Source organism: Mesocricetus auratus, unplaced genomic scaffold (assembly GCF_017639785.1).
Source record: "Mesocricetus auratus isolate SY011 unplaced genomic scaffold, BCM_Maur_2.0 Super-Scaffold_100024, whole genome shotgun sequence".
Lineage (NCBI taxonomy): Eukaryota > Metazoa > Chordata > Mammalia > Rodentia > Cricetidae > Mesocricetus > Mesocricetus auratus.
Genome location: NW_024429205.1, coordinates 3030049 through 3055017, shown reverse-complemented (window position 1 = coordinate 3055017; position 24969 = coordinate 3030049). Strand labels below are relative to the sequence as shown.

The window sequence follows — 24969 nt, the reverse complement described above, 5'->3', positions numbered from 1 at the left end:
GGATCTTCGGTTAGCAAGGACTGTGGTGACCTCTGCTTCCCACCAGCCAGTGAGAAGCCAAGGCTCTCCGTTCCATACAGCCTCGGAGGCGTGGAGCCCACCAAATCATTGGCCAGTGACCCTGGTTCTCCCGGTGACCGACTTGCTGAGCCTCGTGTGAACCCCTGGCCTTGAGACACCTCATGCTAATAAATATTCTAGGTCACCATGTTTCAGGGTGACTTGCTTAATCCACAGGGTTAGATGACACAGCTACTGAAGAAACTAAAACAGAAAGTGCCACACACATTCCATAGCAAAATCCAGAGGATTTATTTGTGTCCCCGAAGTATGGGTTTGAAGCAGAGCAGCTGTGTTCCTATATGGGTGACAGTGAAAAGGAACCTAAGTGTTAGAGTAACTTATAGAAACATCGGTCCCCACCGAGTGGTGCTTTCTCTGTAGCTTAAAGGATGGGTGGCAACCCCTGCCCGCCACGGCCACCGTTTGCACATGACTGCTTCGACATTTGCAGTGTTTTGTGGCTGGACCAAGACAAGGGTGTCACTGCATCCCTCCGAGTGGTAACTCTATAATGGGCGTCTCGGCTCGGACACGGTGGTAAAACTTCACCTACGCAGACCAGCACTGGGAACCAAGGGTTCGCCCCTCCTACGGTTCAAACAGCCCTTCTGTCAATGAGGCTCTGAACTTCCTTATGGCAGATGCGGTGACTGAGGCTCAGGGGTAGCTTGTGGCCACTGGTGTCTGGAAGGCTGAGTGTTTGCTTATGAAGGACAGGGTTCAGATGGCGTGGTCTCCCCTGAGCTACAGCCCGCCGTGAACTCACAAGTTTTCCTTGTCAAACTCACACATGAAGTACATGGTAATGTGGCAGGCCACATCGTTCCAGCCCCCTGAGGCCACCATCTCTACACAGTCCTCCTCGTCATAGGCGTTGTTGGGCTCTCCGCTACGCCATTTATTAAAAGTCTGCATGGGGGAGCGGTCAGAGTACACGAAGGCCCCTTCTTTCTCCAGGTCGTTGATGCCTATGAAGACGCGGGCCAGGCCGGCCTGTGCCAGGTAGGATGCCATCAGGCCGTTGGCCGCCTCGTCCTTGGGCATGCTCAGCGTGCCTCCCCGGCCTTGGCAGGACAGCTGGGCGTCGGCATACCGCTTCTCCTCCTTCACCAGCAGGTAGATCTTGCTCTCAGTCTCACGCACGCCAGCAACCGCTGCAGGGGAGGGCAGAGCTGAAAGGCGCAGAGCTGAAAGGCCAGCACTCGCATTTCTATAAACAAACTCAACGCACTCCACCACACCACGGCCACAGGCGCGGAGGCGGTGGACGCTGAGCAGCAAGCGGAAGCCACTGCTGTCCACCCGCAGGGGAGAAGGGGGGAGGGAGGGGCAGGGAAGGGGAAGGCCTCAGCCCAACGTACCGTTTTTTATGAATTTCAGCTCAGTGGTCAGCTGAGTGACCAGATTGTCCATCTCGCCAATAGCTTTCCGCAGCTGGCTGCACTCACATGGAATGCCTGTAAGGAGCAGCATCTGGTTTTGGAAAAGAAGGGTACACACAACACACACACACACACACACACACGCATGCACGCACACACACATGCACACATGCACACACCAGATGCATATGCCACAGAGAAAGGGATCAGGAAATGAGCATCCTGACCTCTAGGGAAGGTATAGCTGAGCCTGCTACACAGACAGGGTGATGCCTTGCAGACAGGACCATAACCCTGAGAAGGTTAAAACAGTAGAGAAAACAGAGACTGGGCTACGTCACAGCAGGGCCAGCCTGACAAGAATCTGCCCAAGGCAGATTCAGTTTGTGATTCTCACATGTTTCCGTCCGTGTGTGTTAACGACGCACAGTGGTGGGCTTCGCTGTGACATTTTCATACATGTACGCAATGTATTTTGATCATTTGCATCTAGTTAATATCTCTAGTCCCCTTCCTCCTTCCAACACTGTGTGTGTGTGTGTGTGTGTGTGTGTGTGTGCACGCACATCTGTGTGTCCCAATGAGTTTCGCTAGGCTTGTACACAATGGTAGCATGGGCACCTTACCCTCATTAACTATGTTGTGTCCTTTGTTTTGAGATTGTGTCCCATGTAGCACAGCTGTGGAGCCAAGGGTGACAATGAACTTCCGGCCTCCCTGCCTTTACCTGATGACTGAGGGGGTTATAGGTGTCCCCAGGGCTTCATGCAGTCACATGTAGCCTTTTTCTTTTACTTTTTTTAATTTATTATTATTACTTATAATTGTTTGATTTTATGTATGTGGTGTTTTGCCTACATGGATGTTTGTGTACCATGTGTGTCTACAGTGACCCCAGAGGACAGAAAAGGGCATCTGATGCCTTAGAACTGAGGTTAAAATTTGTGAGCTGTCGTGTGGTTGCTAGGAACTGAATCCAGGTCTTCTGGAAGAGCAGCCAGTAGTATAAACCTTGGGATCATTACTCCAGCCCCATGGTTTATGATTTGTCATACCAGGCTCTCCACTGGGACCAGGGGGTCCAATGTCACCAGAGTCGCCTTTTTCACCTAGGTGATAAAAAGAAAAATGAAAGTTACCTTCCAAAGGGGAACTGTCCCTTGAACTAAAACGTGTCAAGTTTAAAGTCTTATTTATTGAAGCTGAGCATGTAGCTCAGGGGTAGAGCTGTACAGACACAGGGTCTGGGTTGATATTCCATCACTCCCCATCACCATGTTCTGTGGGCAGCTCCTCAGGCTGTTTATAAACATGGACAATTACAGACTGTGGGCTTTGGGGGAGCATCCAGTGGCATACTTGAAGTCACCTCTGGGGAGTGCAGTGCCCCTCAGGGAATGTTTAACAGGTGACATTGTATAGACTACTTAACACCAAGAGCAGATGACAGTAGGCCAGCTCAACAGGAAAATCCAGATGAACATAAGATGGGAGGTGGGGTGAGTTTAGGGAAAGCCTGGCCCAGGAAGTGTAAACAGCACTAATAATCTCCAGCTGTAATCAAAGTTCCTTTGGATCCACTCCAGAGGGGCCCAGACAGAGGGGTCCAGACACTAGGACCCTGCCCAGCCTCCTGGCAGGCAGGGCAAGTCCCTAACCCCTTGTCTTCAATATCCTCAACACACACACACACACACACACACACACACACACACACACACACACACATACACACACAGAGTATAGAACACAATGACAGCAACATAGTTGCCTGGCTTCTATGAGATCAAGTTATGGTGTGCTTGTGTATGTGTACGTGTGCATGTATGTGTGTCTGTTTTGTGTGTGCATGTACATGCATATGTGTGCACATGCATGTGTGTACAGCAGTCATTTTGAAATCCCTAATGCATCCTCCCTCTTGCTCAGAGGATGGAATCATCTCCGTGAAGGGCTGTGAGCTCTGTGTCTGCAGATTCTCAGTCTGCTCCCATAAGGAGGGAAGAAGCATTTAAGTAGCCCTTGCCTAGATTATTCCTATGTTCTGTCAGGTGCTTGGAGACCTTCAGAATCTCAGCCTGGCCAGAACCCAAGAGGACAGCCCTGGAGACAAAGCCAATCGAGTAATCAAAGCCAGACAAGGGCGGCCCTGGTCTGCACGTGAGACTTGGAGATCTGCCCAGTACACGTGCCCTGTAGAAAGGAATATGCACTCCTTCTGTCTTCCCCTCGCTCCTTACAGCATTGGCCACAGCAGCCAATGGGGACAGATGGACAGGATGTCCACAGACTGGGAGACTGCAACGTAGGACTCTGTCCTCTGGGCAGATCATCCACAGTCTTCACCCTGATAGTTGTGCCTACCAGGCAGGATGCCATCAGATCGTGACTGTTGGCTGTTGATGTCCCATCCCTCAGAGAATGGGGGAATGGAGGAGGGATCACTGGACCCTTACCTGACTTCCAGCCACTCCTGCCAACCATTTACTCGATTCTGCACTGAGTGTTGGCTGTTGATGTCTCATCACTCAGAGAATGGGGGAATGCAGGAGGTCACTGAACCCTCACCTGAGATTCCAGCCATTTACATGTGATTCTGCCCTGATTTCCTTTGACCTTGGAGTCTCAGAGGTACCAGAGCATGTATGCTAGGGAAGGTTAACTTGCCATAGAAGGGGAGATTCCATCAATGCGACTTTCTAATGTCACTGCTTTGGGGCCCCCTCACCCATGCTCTGGAAGTAAACCCAATAAATCCATTTGTTTTCTTTTTTTTCTTTCTTTTTTTTTTTTTTTTTTTTTGGTTTTTCGAGACAGGGTCTCTCTGTATTGTTTTGGAGGCTGTCCTGGAACTAGCTCTGTAGACCAGGCTGGCCTCAAACTCACAGAGATCCGCCTGCCTCTGCCTCCCCAGTGCTGGGATTAAATGCGTGCGCCACCAACGCCCGGCAATCCATTTGTTTTCTAGGTTAAAGTTTGGTGAAATAGTACTTTGGTTTGCTCTTAGGACCTTAGGAGGAAGGGGTAGACATCGTTTATGTCCCTTCGGGGAAGGAATTCTCACAATACTTAGATAAACAAAACATGGTTTATCTGTACAATAGGTGTCATTCAGCCTTAAAATAAGGAGATTTTGACACCTGCTACTTGAATTCTGAGAACACTGTACTAACTAAGGGAAACAAGACCACCAGAAAGGGCGAATCCTGTTGTATTGTATGTAGGATGGGCAAATTCACAGAAGGAAAAAGCAGACTCTGGGTTGTCCGGGGCTGGGAAGGGGATGGAGTTAATGTTTAATGGTGCAGCGTCTCTGTGGGGTGATAAAAAGCTTTGGGGAACAGTGGGCATGGTTGCATCACATTGTGAATGTGTTTCGCCGCTGAACTGTGCAGCTGGAACGGTTGGAATGGCAGCTCCTTATGAGATCGATGCTTCCTCGAGGTTCTGGGAAGGTGTTGTAGCCTGAATGTCCCTCAGCACTCCTGCTCATCAGGATGCTGTAGACAGCAGGTTCTTCCCAGGGAAGAGACAAGCAAGCAGAGTGCACACCTCCCCAACACTCCATGGTCTCTCTCTGCAATCACAGCACGGGCCACAGCAAACCTCCCAAGCCAAACACAGCTCAGACTTCAAACCCAGACATCTCCAGGCCTAATCAACCTGCTCCGGTGTAAGAGCCCAGGCGACAGCTGGGAGGACCACAGCCAATTTCCTCCCTTACTTCTGATTGCCAGCCACTGGCCACCCAAGCTCAGTCTCCCCATGGCTAACCCACACAGGAGCACAGGAGACTTCAGTGAGATCACACAGAGAGCTACATGACCCTTGTGTCCCCTTGGTCCAGATGCTCAGAACACATCTGTTGGAAAGCGAAACTAGCGGTGGAAGTGAAGACAGCCATTCATGGCACAACTGGTTCACCCTGACCACGAGAGTCTCTCATCATCTCCTCACGCTCAATAAGGAAGGCGTGCTGAAGGTTCAGGCTCTGGCTCAGCACACGACCTGGATCCTTCATCCAGGACGTTAAATGCTCTTTAAGTGCTACAGGCTGGGCCGGGCGTTGGTGGCTCACGCCTTTAATCCCAGCCCTCGGGAGGCAGAGGCAGGTGGATCTCTGTGAGTTCGAGGCCAGCCTGGTCTATAGATCGAGTTCCAGATCAGCCTCCAAAACAATACAGAGAAACCTTGTCTCGAAAAAACAAAACAAAACACAAACAAAAAAAAAGTGCTACAGGCTGGTGTGACCCCACCCACCCTGCTGCTCACAGAGCTAGAAATCCCTTTGGTATTCCTGTAGTGAGAATACTGCAATACAGAATTTGTCAGAGTGACACATGAAAATAAGAGCTCCAGGCAAAGTGGCACAGGCAGCCGCTGTTCTGAGCCTATTGGGGAATATAGGGCAAGAGGCGTGTCACAAATACCTTTAGCGCCAATGGGACCAATTTTTCCATGGCGGCCCACGGTGCCTTTCTGTCCTTTGTCCCCCATGTCTCCTGTAGAAAACAATAAGGCCAAAATTGATTGATGCACAGGTGACCTGACACACCCCTCCTCACCATAACACACATGTACGTACACAGGAAGAGAACGCATAAAGAACAGCTCTTCCAGGGCACATACATGACTGTCACAGAATGTTTCCTCACAGGCAGCCCATTGGTTTTGTTTCTAGCGGAGGCTATGAGTCACACAGAGGGCAGAAGGGAGGAGGACAGGCCAGCACTCCCAAGTCACTCAGCCAAGGCCAGCTCTCCTCTGAGCCTGGGTCAGGAAGGGCGATCCCTGAGCTGTGGCCTGGCTTAACAGTGCCTCCCAAACTTGTCCTGTCACCCAACCAAGAGCATCACTCTGGAATGCAGACACAGCTAGATGCTCTCGGGAACAGCAAAGCCCTGGGCACCCCCTCCGGCTGCATTTGAAGGTGGCTCTGCAGGAGACAGAGGGCACAGGGAGAAGAGACCAGAATGTTCTCTGCATGCCTTATGGCAGGTCTGTAGCACAGTGCCTGCTGTGTGGTTCCTATCGGCAAGTATTTGCATAATCCAGTCTCCCATCCATTGCAGGAAGGATCAGTGAATGGCCTTCCTTTCCTCGGAGAACACCAATCACTGGAATAAAACTGTCCTCTCCCAGATCCGTAACAAGTCAAGGCAGAAGACATTTCTCAATGCCATGTCCTTCCTTGAGTGTCTTCATTCCCTCAGAGATGCTCCTGGGAATCTTTTTGGGATTCCCCACCGATGAGACACCAAGGCACGACTAGCAAGCGAGCATACAGAGAAGCCCTGTGCACCAACTTCATCATGGACAGGCTCGCATGTGGCCAAGATGACATGAACTTTTGATCTTCCATTGCCCCTAGGGTTACAGAGACGAATAGAAACTCAACGTAGATAGCTCTCAAGACAGGCAAGAGGGAGGACTCCGCTGTGTGCTGATGGAGCACCTCACGGGGCAGCACTTCCCAAGGGTCCCCCAGTGCTGGAGCCGATGGAATGTTCCCTCCGTACAGAGCAGATGGAGTTCAAAGGGCAGAGCACTGCTGGTCAGAAAACACACTGTCCTTGGAAGGAGCATGAGAACGAGGTGCTTGACTACAAAGCACACTCGTGCACACATGTTCTCCTTCACTGTTTCCAAAACTGCTCAGCGGCACGTGGGTAGTTGTAGGATTAAGTGGCTTGACCAGGCTGAACTCTAAAAATCCAGCAGAAGTAGGTCAAGAGCCACGATCTGCTGACTTGAAACCAAGACATCTCCAGGCCCTAATCAACCCGCTCCAGTGTAAGAGCCCAGGAGACAGCTGGGAGGACCACAGCCAATTTCCTCCCCTACTTCTGATTGCCAGCCACTGGCCACCCAAGCTCAGTCTCCCCATGGCTAACCCACACAGGAGCACAGGAGACTTCAGTGAGATCACACAGAGAGTTACATGACCCTTGTGTCCCCTTGGTCCAGATGCTCAGAACACATCTGTTGGAAAGCGAAACTAGCGGTGGAAGTGAAGACAGCAATTCATGGCACAACCGGTTCACCCTGACCACGAGAGTCTCTCATCATCTCCTCACGCTCAATAAGGAAGGCTTCTGCTTCCCTGGTATTGGGGTAGACAGAGATGGGTGAAGTCTGTGTGCACAGGACAGGACAGAGCAAGTCACTGGTCCAGGAGGGTACAGAGGGTGAGCTGAGGACACAGGGGACAATCTGGTCATTGAAGCCCAGGGAGGAGGTACAACTTTAGGAGAGAAAGGAGGCACTGAACTGTCCCAGGTAAGGGGCCTTGACCCATCTGGAGGCTGGTGGGGGAGGGCATCTGAGTGGGAGCCCCTGGAGAGTCAGGAAGAGGAAAGGGGGAGATGGGATTCCTGCTTAGGAAACCCAGCCACACTTGAGGAGAAGAGGACAAGGCAGACACAGAGGCCTGCTGGTGGCTAGCCAGACAGCATCCAGGAGAACAAAAAGAAGCCTCCCAGCTGGCAGGTGTCTGGGAGTTGCCAACAGCTCAGTGATGGGATGTAAGGTGAGGTCAAGGCTTCTGACCTGGATATCCTTGTGCAGAGTGGGTTATTCTAAAACCAGGAAAACCAGGGAGGGCACTGGGCTCCAAAATCCCAGAGGCAAACAGGAAGAAAAGCAGAGGATGCAAGATGAGGACAGAGTGGGTCTTGGTACCAGTAAAGAAGGAATCTAGTGGGATTAGAGGGAGCCAGGAAAGGTGGGAGGCAGGCTGGGCAGCAGCTCGGTGAAGCCCTACAAGCAGTGAGTGGTGAGGGTGGTGTGTAGAGGGAGAAGGGCTGAGAGACCAGGGCAGGCGGTGTCTTGATCAATGAGTTAAGGAACGGGAAAGGAAGGAGAGACCTTAGCAGTCCTCTGCGATCTTTTGAGGTTGTAGCATTCCCCTGACATCTGCATGGTTCATGCTAGGCCACACAACTGAGTTTTTCAAGAAGTCACAAAAATATCTCACATTTGACGTACATTTGTAATTTTGTGTTGAGCTGTAATTGAAGCTGTCTTTGGCTGCATGCATGCACCCTGGAAGCCACAAATAGGACACATCAAAATGACCCGCTGAGGCCCCGCAGCCGAGGTGGAAACGCAGCAGTTCCCCACATACAGGAGTCCAAGCCCACTGTTCCCCACTCCCATGCCAGCCAGTGAGCATGCCTGCCCAACCCAAGTTCACACCACATGTTTGGGGGACATAAGGTTCAGCTTGTCCATCTGACAGATGGGTACACTCCACCCCAATGCACTGCTCTCCTGGATAAAGAATGGACAGATGGTTCATTCCAATGTCCATATGGATAAGGGCTGGGTAGCTGGGTCCTAGAAAATAAAAAGAAAAGATTTCACCCCGGAAAGGCCAGCTCGCACTAAATGCCTACAACCTTGGGAGATCGGTTGCCTACCACAAGGCAGGTGGGATTGAGGCTCCTGCGTGTACGTGTAGTCTGTTGCATGCTGTATAGGGAAAGATGGGAAGGGATCCAGGTCTACTGTCGACTATGGATGGGGTTGCTTCCCTTTGAGAATTGTCTAAGTGATTCAAGGCTATGGTAGGGTAGAAGTCACAACACAGCTCGGCCTTCTCAGCCTTCTGGCCACACTCAGCGGAAGATCAGGTCCCTAAGGTGACAGGCAGACAGGATAAAGAGGCTCAAAAGTCTCAGAAGGAAAAGCATTTGCATCGCAAATGCCTCAGGGCGATTTTCCTTTCCTGCAAAATTCTCACCTCAACAGAACAATCAATTAGCACTCCGTTGTCCAATTCAGGCCGTTGCTGAGGGCGTGCAGTGAGAAGAGAGTCCAGCAAGTGTCCCGCTGTCATAAATCAGCCACAACCTGAGGCTGATTTGAGAACACTTGGCTCCAACCCGTCCCTAACTCTCACAGCACAACAGGGGCAGGAATTCAAAGCTGTTGCTGACACTTGGCTCTTGGTACCAGCTGGCACCACGCTCAGCTCCTGTCCTTGGAGAAGCATGGGTGCCAAGCCCTGCCATCGGGGTACGCAGGAACCAAGAGCAAGTGTGGAGACAAGACACAGCGAAGACAGAGGCAACTCAGCGCAGAGGGGAGGAAGGACACAAGGGAGGCAGAATCTGAGCCCTAGAAAGACAACACTGCCAGGTGGCCTGGGGAGGCAGCAGCTTGCAGCCTTTAGGGGGCCTCTTGGGTCCCTGAGTGCTGGACAGTGCTATCAAGTTCCCACAGAACATGGATGCCGTTGGTTTAAGATGTGCCAAGATTTGGGGAGACAGGAAAAGTAACCCCACAAGGACTGAAGCAGCCTTGACTCTACACATCCTCTCTACCCTTATCAAACTGAGTAACCAGGGTTAGTCGGCAACCCTAGGTAAGTTTATTGATCCTTCTTTGTTAGGGTTTCTGCTGCTGGGAAGAGACAGCATGACCATGGAAATTCTTATAAAGAAAACATCTAATTGGGGCTGGCTTCCAGTTTCAGAGGTTTAGTCCATTATCATCATGGCGGGAAGCATGGTGGTGTGCAGGCAGATGTGGTGCTGGAGAAGCCGAGAGTTCTACATCTTGATCCACAGGCAGCAGAAGTGAACACTCTTTTTTGGGGGGTGGGGGGTTGAGACAGGGTTTCTCTGTATTGCTTTGGAGCCTGTCCTTGAACCCACTCTGTAGACCAGGCTGGCCTCGAACTCACAGAGATCTGCCTGCCTCTGTCTCCTGAGTGCTGGGGCGTGCGCCACCACCGCCTGGCTAGAAGTGAACATTCCTGTACTAGGACTCGCTTGAGCATAAGAGACCTCAAAGCCCACCTCCACATTGACACACTTCCCACAATAAGGCCACACCTCCTAACAGTGCCACTCTCTGTGTGCCAAGCATTCAAACACATGAGTCTGGGGGCTATACATACTCAAACCTCCACCCTCTCTGGACCTTTGTTTTTAGCTCTGTAGACCTGGAATCTGAGCCTGGGGCAGCCTGGGGTATAGTTTAGTTGCTTGCTAGTGTGCACAAAGTTCCCAGCTGCAACTGGGCATGATTTGTAATCCTAGCACTCAGGAGATACATGCAAGAAGACCAGAAGTGTAAGGTCAACCTCGACTATATAGTAATTTTAGGGCCAGCCTGGACTACATGAGACCCTGCCTCAAAAAAGTGAACATATAAGGTGAGTGTGGTGATTCATATTATAATCCCTGTGAATTCAAGACCAGTCTAGTCTACATAGTGAGTTTCAAGCCAGCTATAGCTATAGAATGAGATAGAATGAGAGCTTGTCTCAAATATATATATATATATACTATAAGGGGCTGGAGAGATGGCTCAGTGATTAAGAGCACTAGCTATTCTTTTAGAGGGCCAGGGTTCAGTTCCCAGCATTCACATGGCAGCATGCAATCATCTATAATCCAAGGAATCTGATGCCTTCTTCTGGAACCAGGCACACATGTGGAACATTGAATATAAATATATAAGCAGGCAAAATACTCATACACAGAAAACAATACATTTTTAAAGTAACAAGCAGAAGCTGAAATCCTGTAGTAAAGGCTTTTGAAAGAAAATACCTATAATCAAGCTGTCTTCTCCCCTTCCTCCCCACTGCCCGAAGGACTTGCTCAGTGGCTCTGTGCCACCTCAAACAGAGCAGCCTGGCATCCTTGTCGGCAAAACGGGCTCAGAGCTTGGCTCAGTGGCCTCTGTGCTGGGTCTGCACCTATGAAACAGGGTTGGCAGTATGCCCCTAGTTGGATGCTGGAGAGACGGGCACACCACCCAGAGCTGCACCTGGCACATAGCAGGTGGGACACATGTGTCCCCAGCAACAATGATCATCATCACAGGTGGAAGACTCAGGAGTCTGGAAATGTGACAAGCCACACGGACAGCCCCAGGGGCTGGGGAGTGTGCCCCTGCACTTTAGCACAGCCCCGGGTGATTGACGGGCGCCAAAGCCAGCTAGGGCTGGCTTTGTCCTTGCTTCTTTCAATCACCTAATCCTTGAAGGCAACAAGAGCAAGGGAGAGCCTGCAGAGAGGGTTAGGTCTGCTCCCTTCTCCACCATTAAGGGACCAACACAGACACTTCCCGTGTGCTGTGCCAGGACAGTACATTGGTGTGACTCTACTCAACATCATACCATTCTCATTGCCATGGCATGTGTGTGTGTGTGTGTGTGTGTGTGTTCATTAGTGTATGCATGCGTGTGAAGGCCAAAGGCCATGTGTTTATTAAAACAAGGTCTCTCACTGACCTGGAACCTGCCAATTTGGCTAGGCTGGTTCTGCTTCCTCGGCGCTGCGCTTACACCCATGCGCCACTGTACCTGATTTTCACACACGGGTTCTGGGGAATTGAACTCAGGTCTATGCGCTTGTGTGGCAAGCACTTTACTGACTGAGTCTCATCCCCAGCCCACCATTTCCATCTTTTGATGAGCTGAACAGTCCATCTAAAAAGCCTGTGCTCAAGTGAGTTGTGGATGCTCACTGAGGTCATAGGTCATACGTCAGTCCCTTATCCAACAGCACTGGTGGCCTTATGAGAGAAGACACCAGGTATGCACAGAGAATAGTGCATGTGAGGACACAGGAAAAGGGCAGGTGTGGGCAAGCCCTGGAGAAAGCATCCCTGCCCGACCTGTGTCTTGGACTTCCAACCTCCAGCGTTCAAAGAAACAAATCAAGTTCTACTTGGTGGCCAACTATGGCAGCACAAGCTGACTGACCCAGCCATCTTCTGCATCCTCAGAGAAGCAAGGCCCAGAAGGGAGGTGACTTCCATAGGCCACACAGTGAACACAGAGGTCCAGTTATTCCAGGCATAAACTACACTCAGACCCAGACCCAAATCCCAGGTCTCCATTCACAAGAGTTCTGGCTGGTTTAGAATTCACTGTGCAGCCGGATGTTGGTGGCGCACGCCTTTAATCACAGCACTTGTGAGGCAGAGGCAGGCGGATCTCTGCGGGTTCAAGGCCAGCCTGATCTACAGAGCAAGTGCCAGGATGACTTCCAAAACGATACAGAGAAACCCTGTCTCAGAAAAAAAAAAAAAGAATTCACTGTGCAGACCAGGCTGGCCTTAATTAACAAAGATTTGCCTGCCTCTGCCTCCCAAGTACTGGGATTAAAGATGTGAGCCACATACCCAGCTTCACATATACCAACCTTGGATAAGATGTAATCATCTTTAAACCTCTGTTTCGTCTCCTGCAACTATTTGTGCAATTTATATAGAATACATACACATGAATTCATTCACATGCATATATGTGCATGCAAAGATACATGTGTACCACACACACACAAATATCCATGTGAATGCAAGCATATACACATAGAGTATTTGCACACATATGCACATGGGCACATATGTGGGAACAAAAACACATGACACTTTATATGTGCATACTTATATATAAGCATACAAATAGTAATATATACATGTTTTGTGTGTGCATGCATATCTGCATATAAGCATATACATGTGCACACAATACACACATGCTTTGCATGTGAGCATACATGCTATATGGTTGATCCTCACACACCCCAGGGTGGTAAAGTTAGTTAGCACAGAATTGGCTTGGAATCCAGTTTACGAAAAGCACCCGGGCAGGGTGGGGGTGGGGTGGGGACAGACCTCTTGCTATCTCTACCTTAATAGCTGCACACAGGATTGGCGGCTGCTACAGCTAGGAGTATCCTATTGTTTGAATGTGCTGAGGAAAAAGAGAAGATGAAAACCACTGAGACATCAAGACTGTCTGCTCATCCTCCCTTTTTGGTCAGACCTGTTTTAGCTCCATGGGCAGAGTTGGCAGCATCGTTACAAGGTTAAAGCTCCTGCAGGAGGAGATTCTGACAAAAGCTTGCATTTCCTTCCTACTTCCAGGAAGGTCTCCCAGCTGCTTCACAGGACAGCCGGCTTTATGCGGTGTGCACACATGCTCAGTGGCGCCGAGACACATTTAGCGCCTGTGCCTTTAAGTGGAGAGCTTGACTGAGGCAACTCCAAATGCTGGGAGCCATTGTGACCTGCCGTCCTTACAGCCCATTACTCTAACGAGAAGTGGGGTGGTTCCCATTTGTTCTCCAGACACGCAGGAGGAGCGGAGCGGGTGGGCAGCTCACAGCAGGTGCGTGATTCGTATTAATTTTAATGAAGATATCAGAGCCCTTTGAAGTAGAGATGGGGCAAAGGGGGCACTTGCAATTCAGCCTCCTCAGCGATTTTTATGAAGGATGGTGCGTGCAGGGTACAGCTCACAACAGACTGGTGCTGGTGCAGCTGCCCGCCACCGTCTGTGCCAGGAGGGCCCCCCCGCCTCTGTGGAGGACACAAGGCAGCCACCCGCTCTTGTCACAGCTTAAGTCTGGGGACCAGACAGAAAAAATCTGGGATGACACAGACACACACATACCGGGTCACATCAGCATACATAGCCACTCTGTGCCTGCCACACGGCACACAACCCAGCCTCAATAAACAGCGGATGACAGCAGGCAGCTCTGCTGGCTCCATCCTGCCTGGCTTTGTTCCAGTAAAGGCAATTCACCAGCAGGCACACCTTTCTCCCTGGCAGGGTGCTGCTTACTCTGCATGCTCCTCCAGAGCAGCCGCAGGTGGGCACAGGTTACATCTGGTGGAAGCCAAGCTGTCCGGACCCAGGGTGGGGAGCCCTGGGAAACACAGCCTGCTGCTGCAGCACCTAGGCCTGTTAACACAAGCCAACCTCGGGGCCTTCTGGAGACTGACACTCTATAGAGACTGCAGCCCAGCGTGGGAACTGGGGCATCTCTACTTGCAGACCTCCCTGGACTCAGGAAGGACAGGTCACTCACTTGGGAGGAAAGTGAAGTACACACACAGAGAGCTCAGCCACAGCTGGGATCACCCAGGGACTTCAAAGCTATTTAAAGATATTCCATCTCGAGATCTATTTCAAACAACTGATGGAAGGAGAGCTCTCGGGCTTCCAGTGTCAGGCTGAGCCCCAGAGGCAGGAAACTGAAGACCATGTAGATCTGTGCCCATGGCCTGCCCACACGCTGCAGGGGTGTCCAGTACAAAAAGAACTGGCTTCGAGGGGCCGCTCAGCTGTGACACTCACCTTTTTCTCCTGTGGGGCCAACTCTTCCTGGCCGTCCTGGGGCTCCTTTGTCTCCCTTTTCTCCTGCATCCCCTGTGGGAGAAGTCATAACTGTTTAGACACTTTCTGGCTAGGGTGGGGCTATGGTGTTATGCATCCAAACAGAAGAATTAGGAAGGTTCTCACACATGGTGCAGCTGGTCTGGCCCTACTCCCTGCCCACGCTACCCCAAACTGCAGCCAGCATCACCTGGGAGTTCTAGGTGCCTGGGTCTAAGCTCAGGATGCCCGTTCCCTGCACTGCCTTATTTTCAGGGAACAGGTGTAAATAAGCAGTTAGGGTATCTGATGAGTACACAGGTATGTTGAGAGTCACAGGGGACCTATTCTCCAGCCTCAAGCCCAACCCAATCCTGATCAAATGACCTTCCTATAACACAAATCTGATTCTGCTTTTCTCTTTCTAAAAGACAGGAAGCCACCAAAGGCTACACTGAGTTAGTTCTACACCAAACTCACAGAGATCCACGCGTCTCTGCCTTTTGGTCTATTCACCCTGGTCTACATAGTGAATTCCAGGCTATCCAGAGCGACATAGTGAAATCCTGTAAAAAAGGGGGGTAGTGGAAGGGGGTGGAGAGACAGACAGACAGGAGACATGATGGTGTGTGGCAGTGAGTGTGACAGCAAGCCCACTGGGGACCTTCTGCTTGAGATTCACCCTCACAGCTAGAAAGCAGTGGCCGGAAGAAAGCTCACTCACTTCCCATGAGACAAAACATTAGGGCCAGGATTTCTGTTCACTAAGGAACACTCAGCTGTGAAGCCTTGATGGTTTTGTTTTGAAGTTATCAAGTTGAGATGGAAGAGAGAGAGGGGGGGGAAAAAAAACCAACTCATAAATGCCCAAACCCATCTCACAAGAATTCCAGAGAGACGACGAGAGGAAGAGAGTGATGTGTTACGCCCTAGAGTCTGTAAAGAGCTGCCAGATACACTTTCCAGTGCCGGGGGTAGGGGGTGGGTGCATGAAAGCAAGAACACAATAAAAGCCTGCAGAGAGGACCACACGGGAAAAATCAGGGCCAAACAGCGAAGACATGTCAGCGACACTGCCAAATGAACGTCAACAACAAAGAGGACGCTCTGTGAGCCATCCAGGAGGAAAAATATTTTAAGTCAGATTGACATGAGAATTCTCATTAGCCACACAGGGTATGGGGCAGAACGAGGCACTGACTTCAGCAAAAGCGGCATTGCAAGCATCAGATCAGACGTCTCCCCCACTGAAGTGGCTTTCTAAGCCGAAGCTGCGTGGAGAGGAGGATGCAACCAGGCAGAGCCGAGCAGTGCTCTGAGGAAAGGCACGCATGCAGAAGGGAATGAATCAGAGGCTCTCCAGAGGAGCCTGCCAGGGCTAGGCCGAACCACGGGGGACAACGTGATCACCCACAGAGGAGCCACAGCAAAACCTGCCAACTGCAGATGCCCACCAAAGAGGGGCAGGGGTGGGGAAGTGTTTCCTTCTTAGTGTGTGCATCACTGTGTGTGTCACCGGAAGCAGCTACCATGACTCTTCCCTCCCAGAGCACCTGGAGGAAGGCCTCCACCACAGCAGGTGCCTTGTCAGTACTCACTGAGAGGGGACTGTAACCACACTTTCCAGATTTTCTAGAAGCTTTCTAAGAAGCTCCTAGAGCGTACACAAGGCCCTCACTCATTTGAGGCACGTGGGTGTGCACATGGCCTACGACAGCTGAGTGATGACCCAAGGGCAGGCTCTGGGCCTGACCACAGCGTCTTTGGGCATCAGAACCTGGATTAGAGTAAAACTGAGTGAACCAGACCATCATCCATTGCATTGTCACTTTCCTGATGGCCCCTCCCATCTACAAAAGAAGGCAAGAAGGACACTAGGCCCATCACACAACTTCCACCTGACCTCCCCTTGCGTCTTGTGCCTGTCTCTCGTTTTATTGAAAAACTGTTCAGATTGATCCCAACCCGCAACAGCACTTAACAAACTATACAGCAGGAATGAGACATAACGCACCAATGAAAACGTTTTAAAACATGGTGCTTGGGGAATGGCTGTGAGTGATGTGTTTGCCACAGCAAACACAGGACTGGAGTGATCCCCAAACTCCATATAGAAAGCCAAGCATAGTATCACACACACGTGTAATCCCAGTGCTGGGGAGGGAGAGTCAGGAGGATCCCTGGGGCTCTCTGGGTAGCCAGACTAGACTAACTGGTAAGCATCAGGCCAGTGAGAGACCTTATCTCAAAACCCAAGGTTGCTATCTCCTGGAACAATGCCAAAGGTTGACCTCCACATGCAAGAACACAGATTTGTACACACACACACACACACACACACACACACACACACACGCACGCGCGCGCACGCGGGACCCAAATGAAGAATTTTTATATCTCTTAACCAATCAGAAAAACCTCTTCATTTAAATGTCGTTCTCACGAATAGTCTTCCCATTCCATCCATAGTGGGAAGAAGGGGACAAGACCTCCTGAGCTTCCTTCCCACTGCTGATCTCCCCAAAAAACAACCTTGATGCCCAGGCTCTGAAGTTCCCCCACCACCACCTTAATGCAGTTCCTCAACGCTGTCCATGATTACGTTATATCCTGAGACTACTTTGTCATAAGAACTTGTTTTTGCTAGATGGTGATAGTGTAAGCCTTTGATCTCAGCACTCAGGAGGCAGAGGCAGGCAGAGTCCTGTGAGTTTAACCCAAGGCTACTTTACATGGGGAGTCCCCAGCTAGCCAGGATTTCATCGTGAGACCCTTTATCTTAAAAGCATGTTTTTTGACCTCTGCCTCTAAAGGGCCCGTCCCAATTCCATCGAGACCTTTCCCAAAAACTTGACTCTGAGTCTAGCTGTTCCTGGAGGCCTTGGAGTGCAACCCTGAGTGGCCATCAAGCAAAGACATTCCCAGCATTGCTCAAAGCTCATTGGGGTGGGAGGGACTCCTTATCCGTGTTGATAAGCAGGCCCCAGAGAGCCCAGCTCCCAGGCCTCTTCCCTGTTCCCCATAGAGTTCTGACAAGCCGTCTATCTTATCAGGTCAGGTTGACATTTCAGCTGCCATCTCATTTCCACCGTCAATAGCACTGCTTTCTCTTCCCTCGTAGAAATAATTTACCACTCGTGCCCTCTCAAGTCAGATCTACATCTGCGAACGCAGAGCTTTCATCCGGGTCACGCTTTGATAATGTCTGACCCAACTATGAAGGTGTGTGCGTTATGATAAAGCATGAGGAATCTTGGCGGATTCCAAGACAGGCGAGGGTGACCAAGGTGGGGGACAAACAGGCCAGGCAGACAGAACTTAAGTGAGAAGTTTTATTAGAAAGGGAAGGGGTGGGGTTGGGAGAGAAAAGAGGTAGAGACACAGAGACAGAGAGAAGACAGAAGAGAAGAGGGAGACAGGAAAGAAAGCAGAAAGAGCGTCAGTGGGCAGGGTCTTTCTTTTTTTTTTTTTTTTTTTTTTTTTTTTTGGTTTTTCGAGACAGGGTTTCTCTGTGGCTTTGGAGGCTGTCCTGGAACTTGCTCTATAGACCAGGCTGGCCTCGAACTCACAGAGATCCGCCTGCCTCTGCCTCCTGAGTGCTGGGATTAAAGGCGTGCGCCACCAATGCCCGGCCAGGGTCTTTCTTTTAAAGGGGCCCTTTGCACTTCCGTGCAGACCATGCAATCATGGACCCCTGGGCTGACTAGGGTACCGTCTGAGTGCATTCTGCCCAGTGACAGGGGCAGGCCAGCATAATGCCTGAATCCTTACAGTGTGTCCTCATTTAAATGCAGAACAAGAACTACTTTGATACCCTCATTGTCGGTTGAAGAAAAGCCAACACCCCTGAACTGTTGCTCTATTTGCAAATGTGTCTGCAAGCAGACTTCATCCCTACAGGCCATGGGGTGTAAATACTGTAGCATCTCACAGCAAGAAAGAGGCTGGCTGACCTCAGCCCTCTGGCTCATGGCTCATGTTCATGATGGACAAGATCAAATGAGCCAGACCCTCACAAAAGGCTCCCGAGGAGAAGGCTGTGTTGCATATATATCACTAATGAGAAATACCATGGAACCTTGGTCTCCTAGTCAGGGAATCCCAAGCCCAAAGAGATGGGCAGATTTCCCAGGATGCACCTGGACCAGAGTCACTCATTCTTTGTGAATTTGTGCTGAAGTACCAGGCCATGCAGGAGACTGAGCTACCCGGAGGCATGACCAGGGTAGCACCAGAGCAGCAGCAGAGCCATTACCTTTGAGGCCGGGGACAAGAATCTGCACAGAGCAGGCGTCCTCTGTGGTCTGCTGAGGACATCCAGATGGCAGCAGTGACAGGAAAGCCAGGCTAATCAGCATGCCTGCCAAAGCCAGGTCCCTTGTCATCATGAGTGCAGGCAGGACACTGACTCCTGGAAGGAGGAAGGCATAAACAGTGACAGGATCTGACACAGACGGCAGCACTTTGCAGACAGCAGGCCACACTCATGCACTCCCCTCTCTCGGTGGCTCGCTTACATACCAATTACCAGCCTCCACTGAGAGTCTCTGAAGTTTCCAGGCATCTAGGGCGCCGCGTGTGCCCAGAACTCTCTCCCCTAAGCCTTTCCTGGAGGTCACTTGCACAGTCCAGCCCTCCTCAGAGCAAGTCACTGAGCATGAGGCCTGCCCAGGAGACTCGTCTCATGCTAACGGCAGAAACTCGGTCTCACAGAAGACATAGGCCCTGATGCAAGATATGGCCTTCCTGCAGAGCCTGGAGCATGTCTGAGAGGGGTTAGCCCTGTGCAGAGATCCACATTGGATGGCTTGAAAACAGAGAAGGAAGAGAATAAATAAAAAGGCCAACAGTAATGGCAAGAAGAAAGAGAGAAAGATACTTAAAAAGCAAGAAGGAGCTGTTGCCCGCCTTTAATCCCAGCACTCCGGAGGCAGAGGCAGGTGAATCTCTGTGAGTTCGAGGCCAGTCTGGTCAACAAAGCTACACAGAGAAACACTGTCTTGAACTCGCTCCCCCCCCCCACACACACACCAAAAAAAGCAAGAAGGAAAAGCTGGGCCAGGAAGCTGGGAGGGCGGGCCCCTTGGAGTATCGGAACCGCACAGTAGCAATTACAGCAATAACCACACAATTATTCATCCCAGAAGACCTCTGATGCTTCCTGGCACCTATCCCCCGGGTCAGTCAACCACTCAGCAATATTTCCAGGTGCCAACTGTCTGCCAGGCACAGTTCCAGGTGCTGGGGTGGAGAAAGAACTAAAGTTCCTTTCCAGTCAAAGGAGACAGCCAGGGATGGTTCAGTGGTTAAGAGCATCTGCTGCACTTACACAGGATCCGCGTTTAGTTCTCAGAACCCCTATGGGGGTGCACAACCACCCATAACCCCAGTTCCAGTGGCCCCAATGTCCTCTTCCATCTTCTGTGGGCACTGTACATACCTAGTGCATGCATACATACAAAAATAAATAAACCTTTTTAAAAAAGAGACAAAAGGATAAAACAAAAACAGAAACCCCAGAGAAGAGTGATCTTCCCCAGGGAGGAGAGGAGGGGCAAGATGACCTGGGCATGCAGACACTGCCCTCTAGAGACAAGGGTCAGGGATGGCCTCCCAGGTGAAGCTTCAAGGAAGGGGTACAGCCTCTTGAATGGAGCTTGGGGAGAAGTTGCCTGGCCTGGTGAACACGAGAGAAAAATCCCTGAACAGAGTGAATTCTAGTGTTACTGTGACACCTTTTGGGGGCTCCCTCGAAACAAGATGGAGCTTTTTCATCAGGGCTTGGCTTTATAAAGGGACTGCTTGGCTCTTCTCTGGAGACCATATTTATTGGAATAAGAATGGAAGTGAAGCCGGGCGTTGGTGGCGCATGCCTTTAATCCCAGCACTCGGGAGGCAGAGGCAGGCGGATCTCTGTGAGTTCGAGGCCAGCCTGGTCTACAAGAGCTAGTTCCAGGACAGCCTCCAAAGCCACAGAGAAACCCTGTCTCGAAAAACCAAAAAAAAAAAAAAAAGAAAGAATGGAAGTGAATGCCAGGAAGTGGTGGCTCTCACCTTTAATCCCAGCACTGGGGAGGCAGACACAGGTGGATCTCTGTGATTTGGAGGCCAGCCTGGTCTACAGAGTGAGTTCCAGGACAGCCAGGACTATAGAGAAACCCTGTCTCGGGAAAACAACAACAACAAGAAAGCAACAAAAATGCTCTTTCAGAGACAGCAGGAGGACAGTCACACTTCTTTTCCCTTACAAAAGGTCAGGCCACAGCGGGCTCTGGACCAGGCTCCTCAACTACTCTCTCACTGACTCTCCTGCCTATGTGTCCTTACATGACAGGGCCCTGCTCTGTCCTCCAGTTTGTTCCTGTCCCAGGCCTGCTTCAGAACAGGGCAGGGGGGCACACGGGGATGGGTGCCATGCCCACCAGGAAGTTTGTCTGTGTCCTGGTCGGCCCCCTCTCAGGAAAGGAATTTGGTTTTATAAACGGAGACTATGCAGCAACCCTGAAATCTTCTTTTTAAAAACAACATCCTTATCTCTCAACCAGAGCCCAAAGACTTAAGCCCCCCCACCCAGCTTCCATCAAAGAGACAGCTTCCTGGGGGAGAGATTAAATGTGGAATTCACAAGAGAAACACGTAAGAACGGACAGGGAGGGGGTCAGGGGGGAACATGTGGACTGTACTGCCAAACACACAAAGTGACATGTCCATTAAACACCTACAATGGAGCCCTGGATCCCACAGACTCTGAACTGTCTGCTGGGAACAGCATCATCCCTTGGAAGCCTCCTCTGACCTAAAGGGACACTTCCACCCCCACCATGAGGCTACAGAGAGCGTCTTACCAACACTATGATGAGGAGGAATCTGCTGATCTCTTTCATCTCTGGCACAGATGTCTCAAAATTGGAGATGGAACTAAATGCGGAGGTTTGGAGCCCCATTATGCCACACAATGGCCTACAAATGGCACCATTTCTATTTGAAGCTGCCACCTGGGGCCACTCAGACACAACAGCCAGTCAGTCCCAAAGTCTGGTGTCAGAGCACAAGCAACTGCCATTGCGAGCTGCGGCCTTCCCAGTGTTGGCAGACTGAATGCCCACCGTTAGATGGTTCCCCTTAGAGGAATGTGCCTTCCTCGCTGAGATCTACTCCCTCCACCTGAGAGCCACTGCTGAGTGTGCCTTTGAGCTGTCAGTCTCTGAACAGTGCTTGCTCAGCTGTCACCCCATAAACGCTGCTCAGCAGTCGTCTGGAATATGTTGCTCCCCCACTGGAGTTAGAAGTGACCACTCCAGCCAGTCCTTGGTGGCGCACGCCTTTAATCCCAGTGTTCGGGAGGGAGAGACAGGCGGATCTCCGTGAATTTGAGGCCAGCCTGCTCTACAGAGTCAGTGTCAGGATAGGCTCCAAAGCTACACAGAGAAACCCTGTCTTGAAAAAAACAAACAAACAACAACAAAAAAACCAAACCAAACCAAAACAAGTGATCACTCCAACCTCTGGGCACTAAGTAACCTAAGTGGTTCTGTCGTCTATCGACTGACTGATCACCATCTGCCTCTGCTGGCTTCTCAAAGATTCCTCCATTAACTACTGAGCTAAACAAACTCTGGAACTCTAGTGTCTGACTTATGGACCAACTCCAGGATGCTTGGATCTGAGACCGAGTTCCACCTTGCCAAATTCCACAGCCTGAGTCTACCCTCCAGCCCTGTTTGGAAATTTGCCCTCCTGTCCCTGCCTCATCACCTGTCCAGTCCTGGCCTAGTGTCCTGGGGCGGCGTCTCCTACCTGGATGCACCCTAGGCGAAGGTGCGGTCCTGACGGTCCCCAGCTGGTAGAGATACTGCTCCAAGAAGCCTCATGGCTGCTTATTTAGAACCCAGCTGCAGATCAACTCAGAAGGAACCCGTGCCTGGGCTGTCAGACAGCCCAGCGAATCTGCTGGGGGCTGCAGCCTTATCTGTAAGAGCTTCCTGCCTGAAACCATCAGCTGTCCTGCAGGACCCGAGGAGTGTGGGAACACGGCCCCGGCTGCAAGGCTGGGGTGCCTGGAGATCCCAGCCAACCCCCACCCCAAGCATTCTGACTAGTTTTTGGTTTTCTTTCCTGTTTACCTTTCTTTTCCTTTGCTTCAAGTAAGTACATATGCTGAACATGGTGGTGCACACCAGCAATCTGCGCTCTGGAGAAGCATGGGTTGTTGTTGAGTCAGAGGCAGGCTTGCACTATGTAGCAAGTTTCAGGCCAGCCAGGAGTACCTGGCGAGACTGTCTCCAGTCAAATCAACAAAGAAGACAAGATGGAGTGTAATGAGGGAGGCACACATGCACCTGCTTTCAGACACACACTAACACGAGATGCTACCACACAGCAGCTTGGAGAGGCGGCCAAGAGTTCTGTGTGGCCTCCAAGAGCTGGAAAAACATGAGCCGCCTACCACTTCCAAATCTCTAGCCTTGCGCTGGTACAAGGGCTTGAACTCAGGGCCCTGTGCACACCAGGCAGACACTATCTATCACTTGATCTATTTCCCCAGCCCAACAAAATACTCCCTGTTAAAAAACAGTGTTAATTTAACTTGTCTGTGTTGAGTAGATGGTGAGTTAGAACTTTTGTATTATGAGCTGACCCTGGAGTGACAAACTAGTGTCAAGTCATCAGGAACACTGGCTACTCCTCCCCTAGAAGCAGACCACTGCGTCCTATTCTCTGCCCTGACAGCACAGGCCCAGGGTTAGAGCCATTGGCCTGAGAGCCCTGACCCCACAGACAATCCCATTCCCGGCCAGAACAAGACTGGCTCACATCCAGCGAGTGTTTACGTGTCTCTGAGATAATCATGGAGTTTGGATACAAGAGTTACGTGAAACCCACTGTGCTCTGGATGGGAAACTTCAGTGGGGGTCACACCGGAAGTGCTGCTGTATCTGTGGGACACTTTGTCCATAAGGACATTCACCATGGTCACCTCCCCAAAGGTCCCCAACACTCACTGAGACTGCCTGAGTTTCCAGAGAGTGCACAGCACTTGGTTCACTACACTATCCTAAGCCCAGTCACTGGGACACGGAGCAGAGACCAGGGTGTGGCTACTGGGAATCTCTCTTCTTGCCAATTTGTTAAAAGGTCTTGAGTACTTAACCATTAACATATTTACCCAGTGTTAAGATTCTGGATTGCACCATTTACACGACAGTGGCTTGGGAAAGCGGTTAGGGGTTCTCCCATGGAGCTTGCCCTGGTGATGCCTACAGAAGCCATAAAGAGGGTATCAGATACCCAGGAACTGGAGATACAGGACATTGTGAGCCGTGGGGGCTGGAACCACGCTCAGGTCTCTGCAGAATAAGCTATTACCCACTGAGCCACCTCTCCAGCTCTAGGCACTAGGGTTTCTGAATTGATAGCTTGAGTGTAGGGATCTCACAATGCATTCTCAAGGTTGATGTGGCTGGGCCAGAGACACTTAGGGACCCACTGCCGGCCTCACAGGGGATGTCAGGACATCACTGAGAGTCTACACCACTGTGTCAGCAGCCCCATATCAGCCTTGACCGGCCTTACACCTCAACCCCCAAGGGTCAGCCTTGCTAGCCTACTACTCAAGATGTGCGGTCCTAGGGAAGACTCAACAGACTGATGGGATGGAAGAGAGGACCCATTGGGATAGCGACTGTCCTAGTACCACTCAACCAGTGACCACTGGGAGTATATAAACACGCCAGAGTGATCACAGCCATGACAGAAAAAATCATTGTGTAGCTTCCTCACACAGCCAGAAACTCAGACTAAAATGAGCATGGAGGACAATTGTAAAGTGAACGCTGTCAGGCACAGATTCTCCATGGGTGTTCTGAGTCCCCCCACCATGGGTGTTGTGAGTCCTCTCTAAGAAAGGGTTTCTCTGTAGATTTGGAGCCTGTCCTGGAACTCACTCAGTAGTCTAGGCTGGCCTTGAACTCAGAACTCCACCTGCCTCTGCCTCCTGAGTGCAGGGATTAAGGGTGTGCACCTCCACAGCTATCACCACCACCACTGGGCATTTCAGTCTCTTCAAGATCTTTTTTTTGTTGTTGTTTTTGTTTTCCGAGACAGGGTTTCTCTGTCGCTTTGGAGGCTGTCCTGGAACACTACCTCTCTCTTGTAGACCAGGCTGGTCTCAAACTGCCTCTGCCTCCTGAGTGCTGTAACTAAAGGCATGTGCCACCACTGCCTGACTCAACCCATCTGAGTTTGGACATCAAGTGAGGTAAACAAAGCTGGCCTTCCCAAGGCAGTTAGAAAATCAGTAACTGAAGCTACTTCCAAAAGCATACCGAGTAGTTGGTAGACTTTATTTTGGTTTTTTAAGATGGGTTTTTTCTGTTCTGAAACTTACTCTGCAGA

The 24969-nt window shown here is 50.8% G+C and overlaps 1 protein-coding gene across 1 annotated transcript; it reads right to left on the bottom strand.

Annotated features, from left to right (window-relative positions):
- Positions 1-288: 288 nt before the first annotated feature.
- Colec11 (collectin subfamily member 11) lies at positions 289-22486 on the bottom strand. Its single transcript, XM_040730939.1, has 7 exons — positions 22372-22486; positions 18830-18985; positions 14557-14628; positions 5876-5947; positions 2501-2554; positions 1425-1520; positions 289-1217 (listed from the first exon to the last, which is right to left on the bottom strand). Exons 2-7 carry the CDS (start codon positions 18960-18962, stop codon positions 826-828), a joined length of 819 nt encoding a protein of 272 aa, XP_040586873.1. The 5' UTR covers positions 18963-18985; positions 22372-22486; the 3' UTR covers positions 289-825.
- Between the last annotated feature and the right edge of the window lie 2483 nt (positions 22487-24969).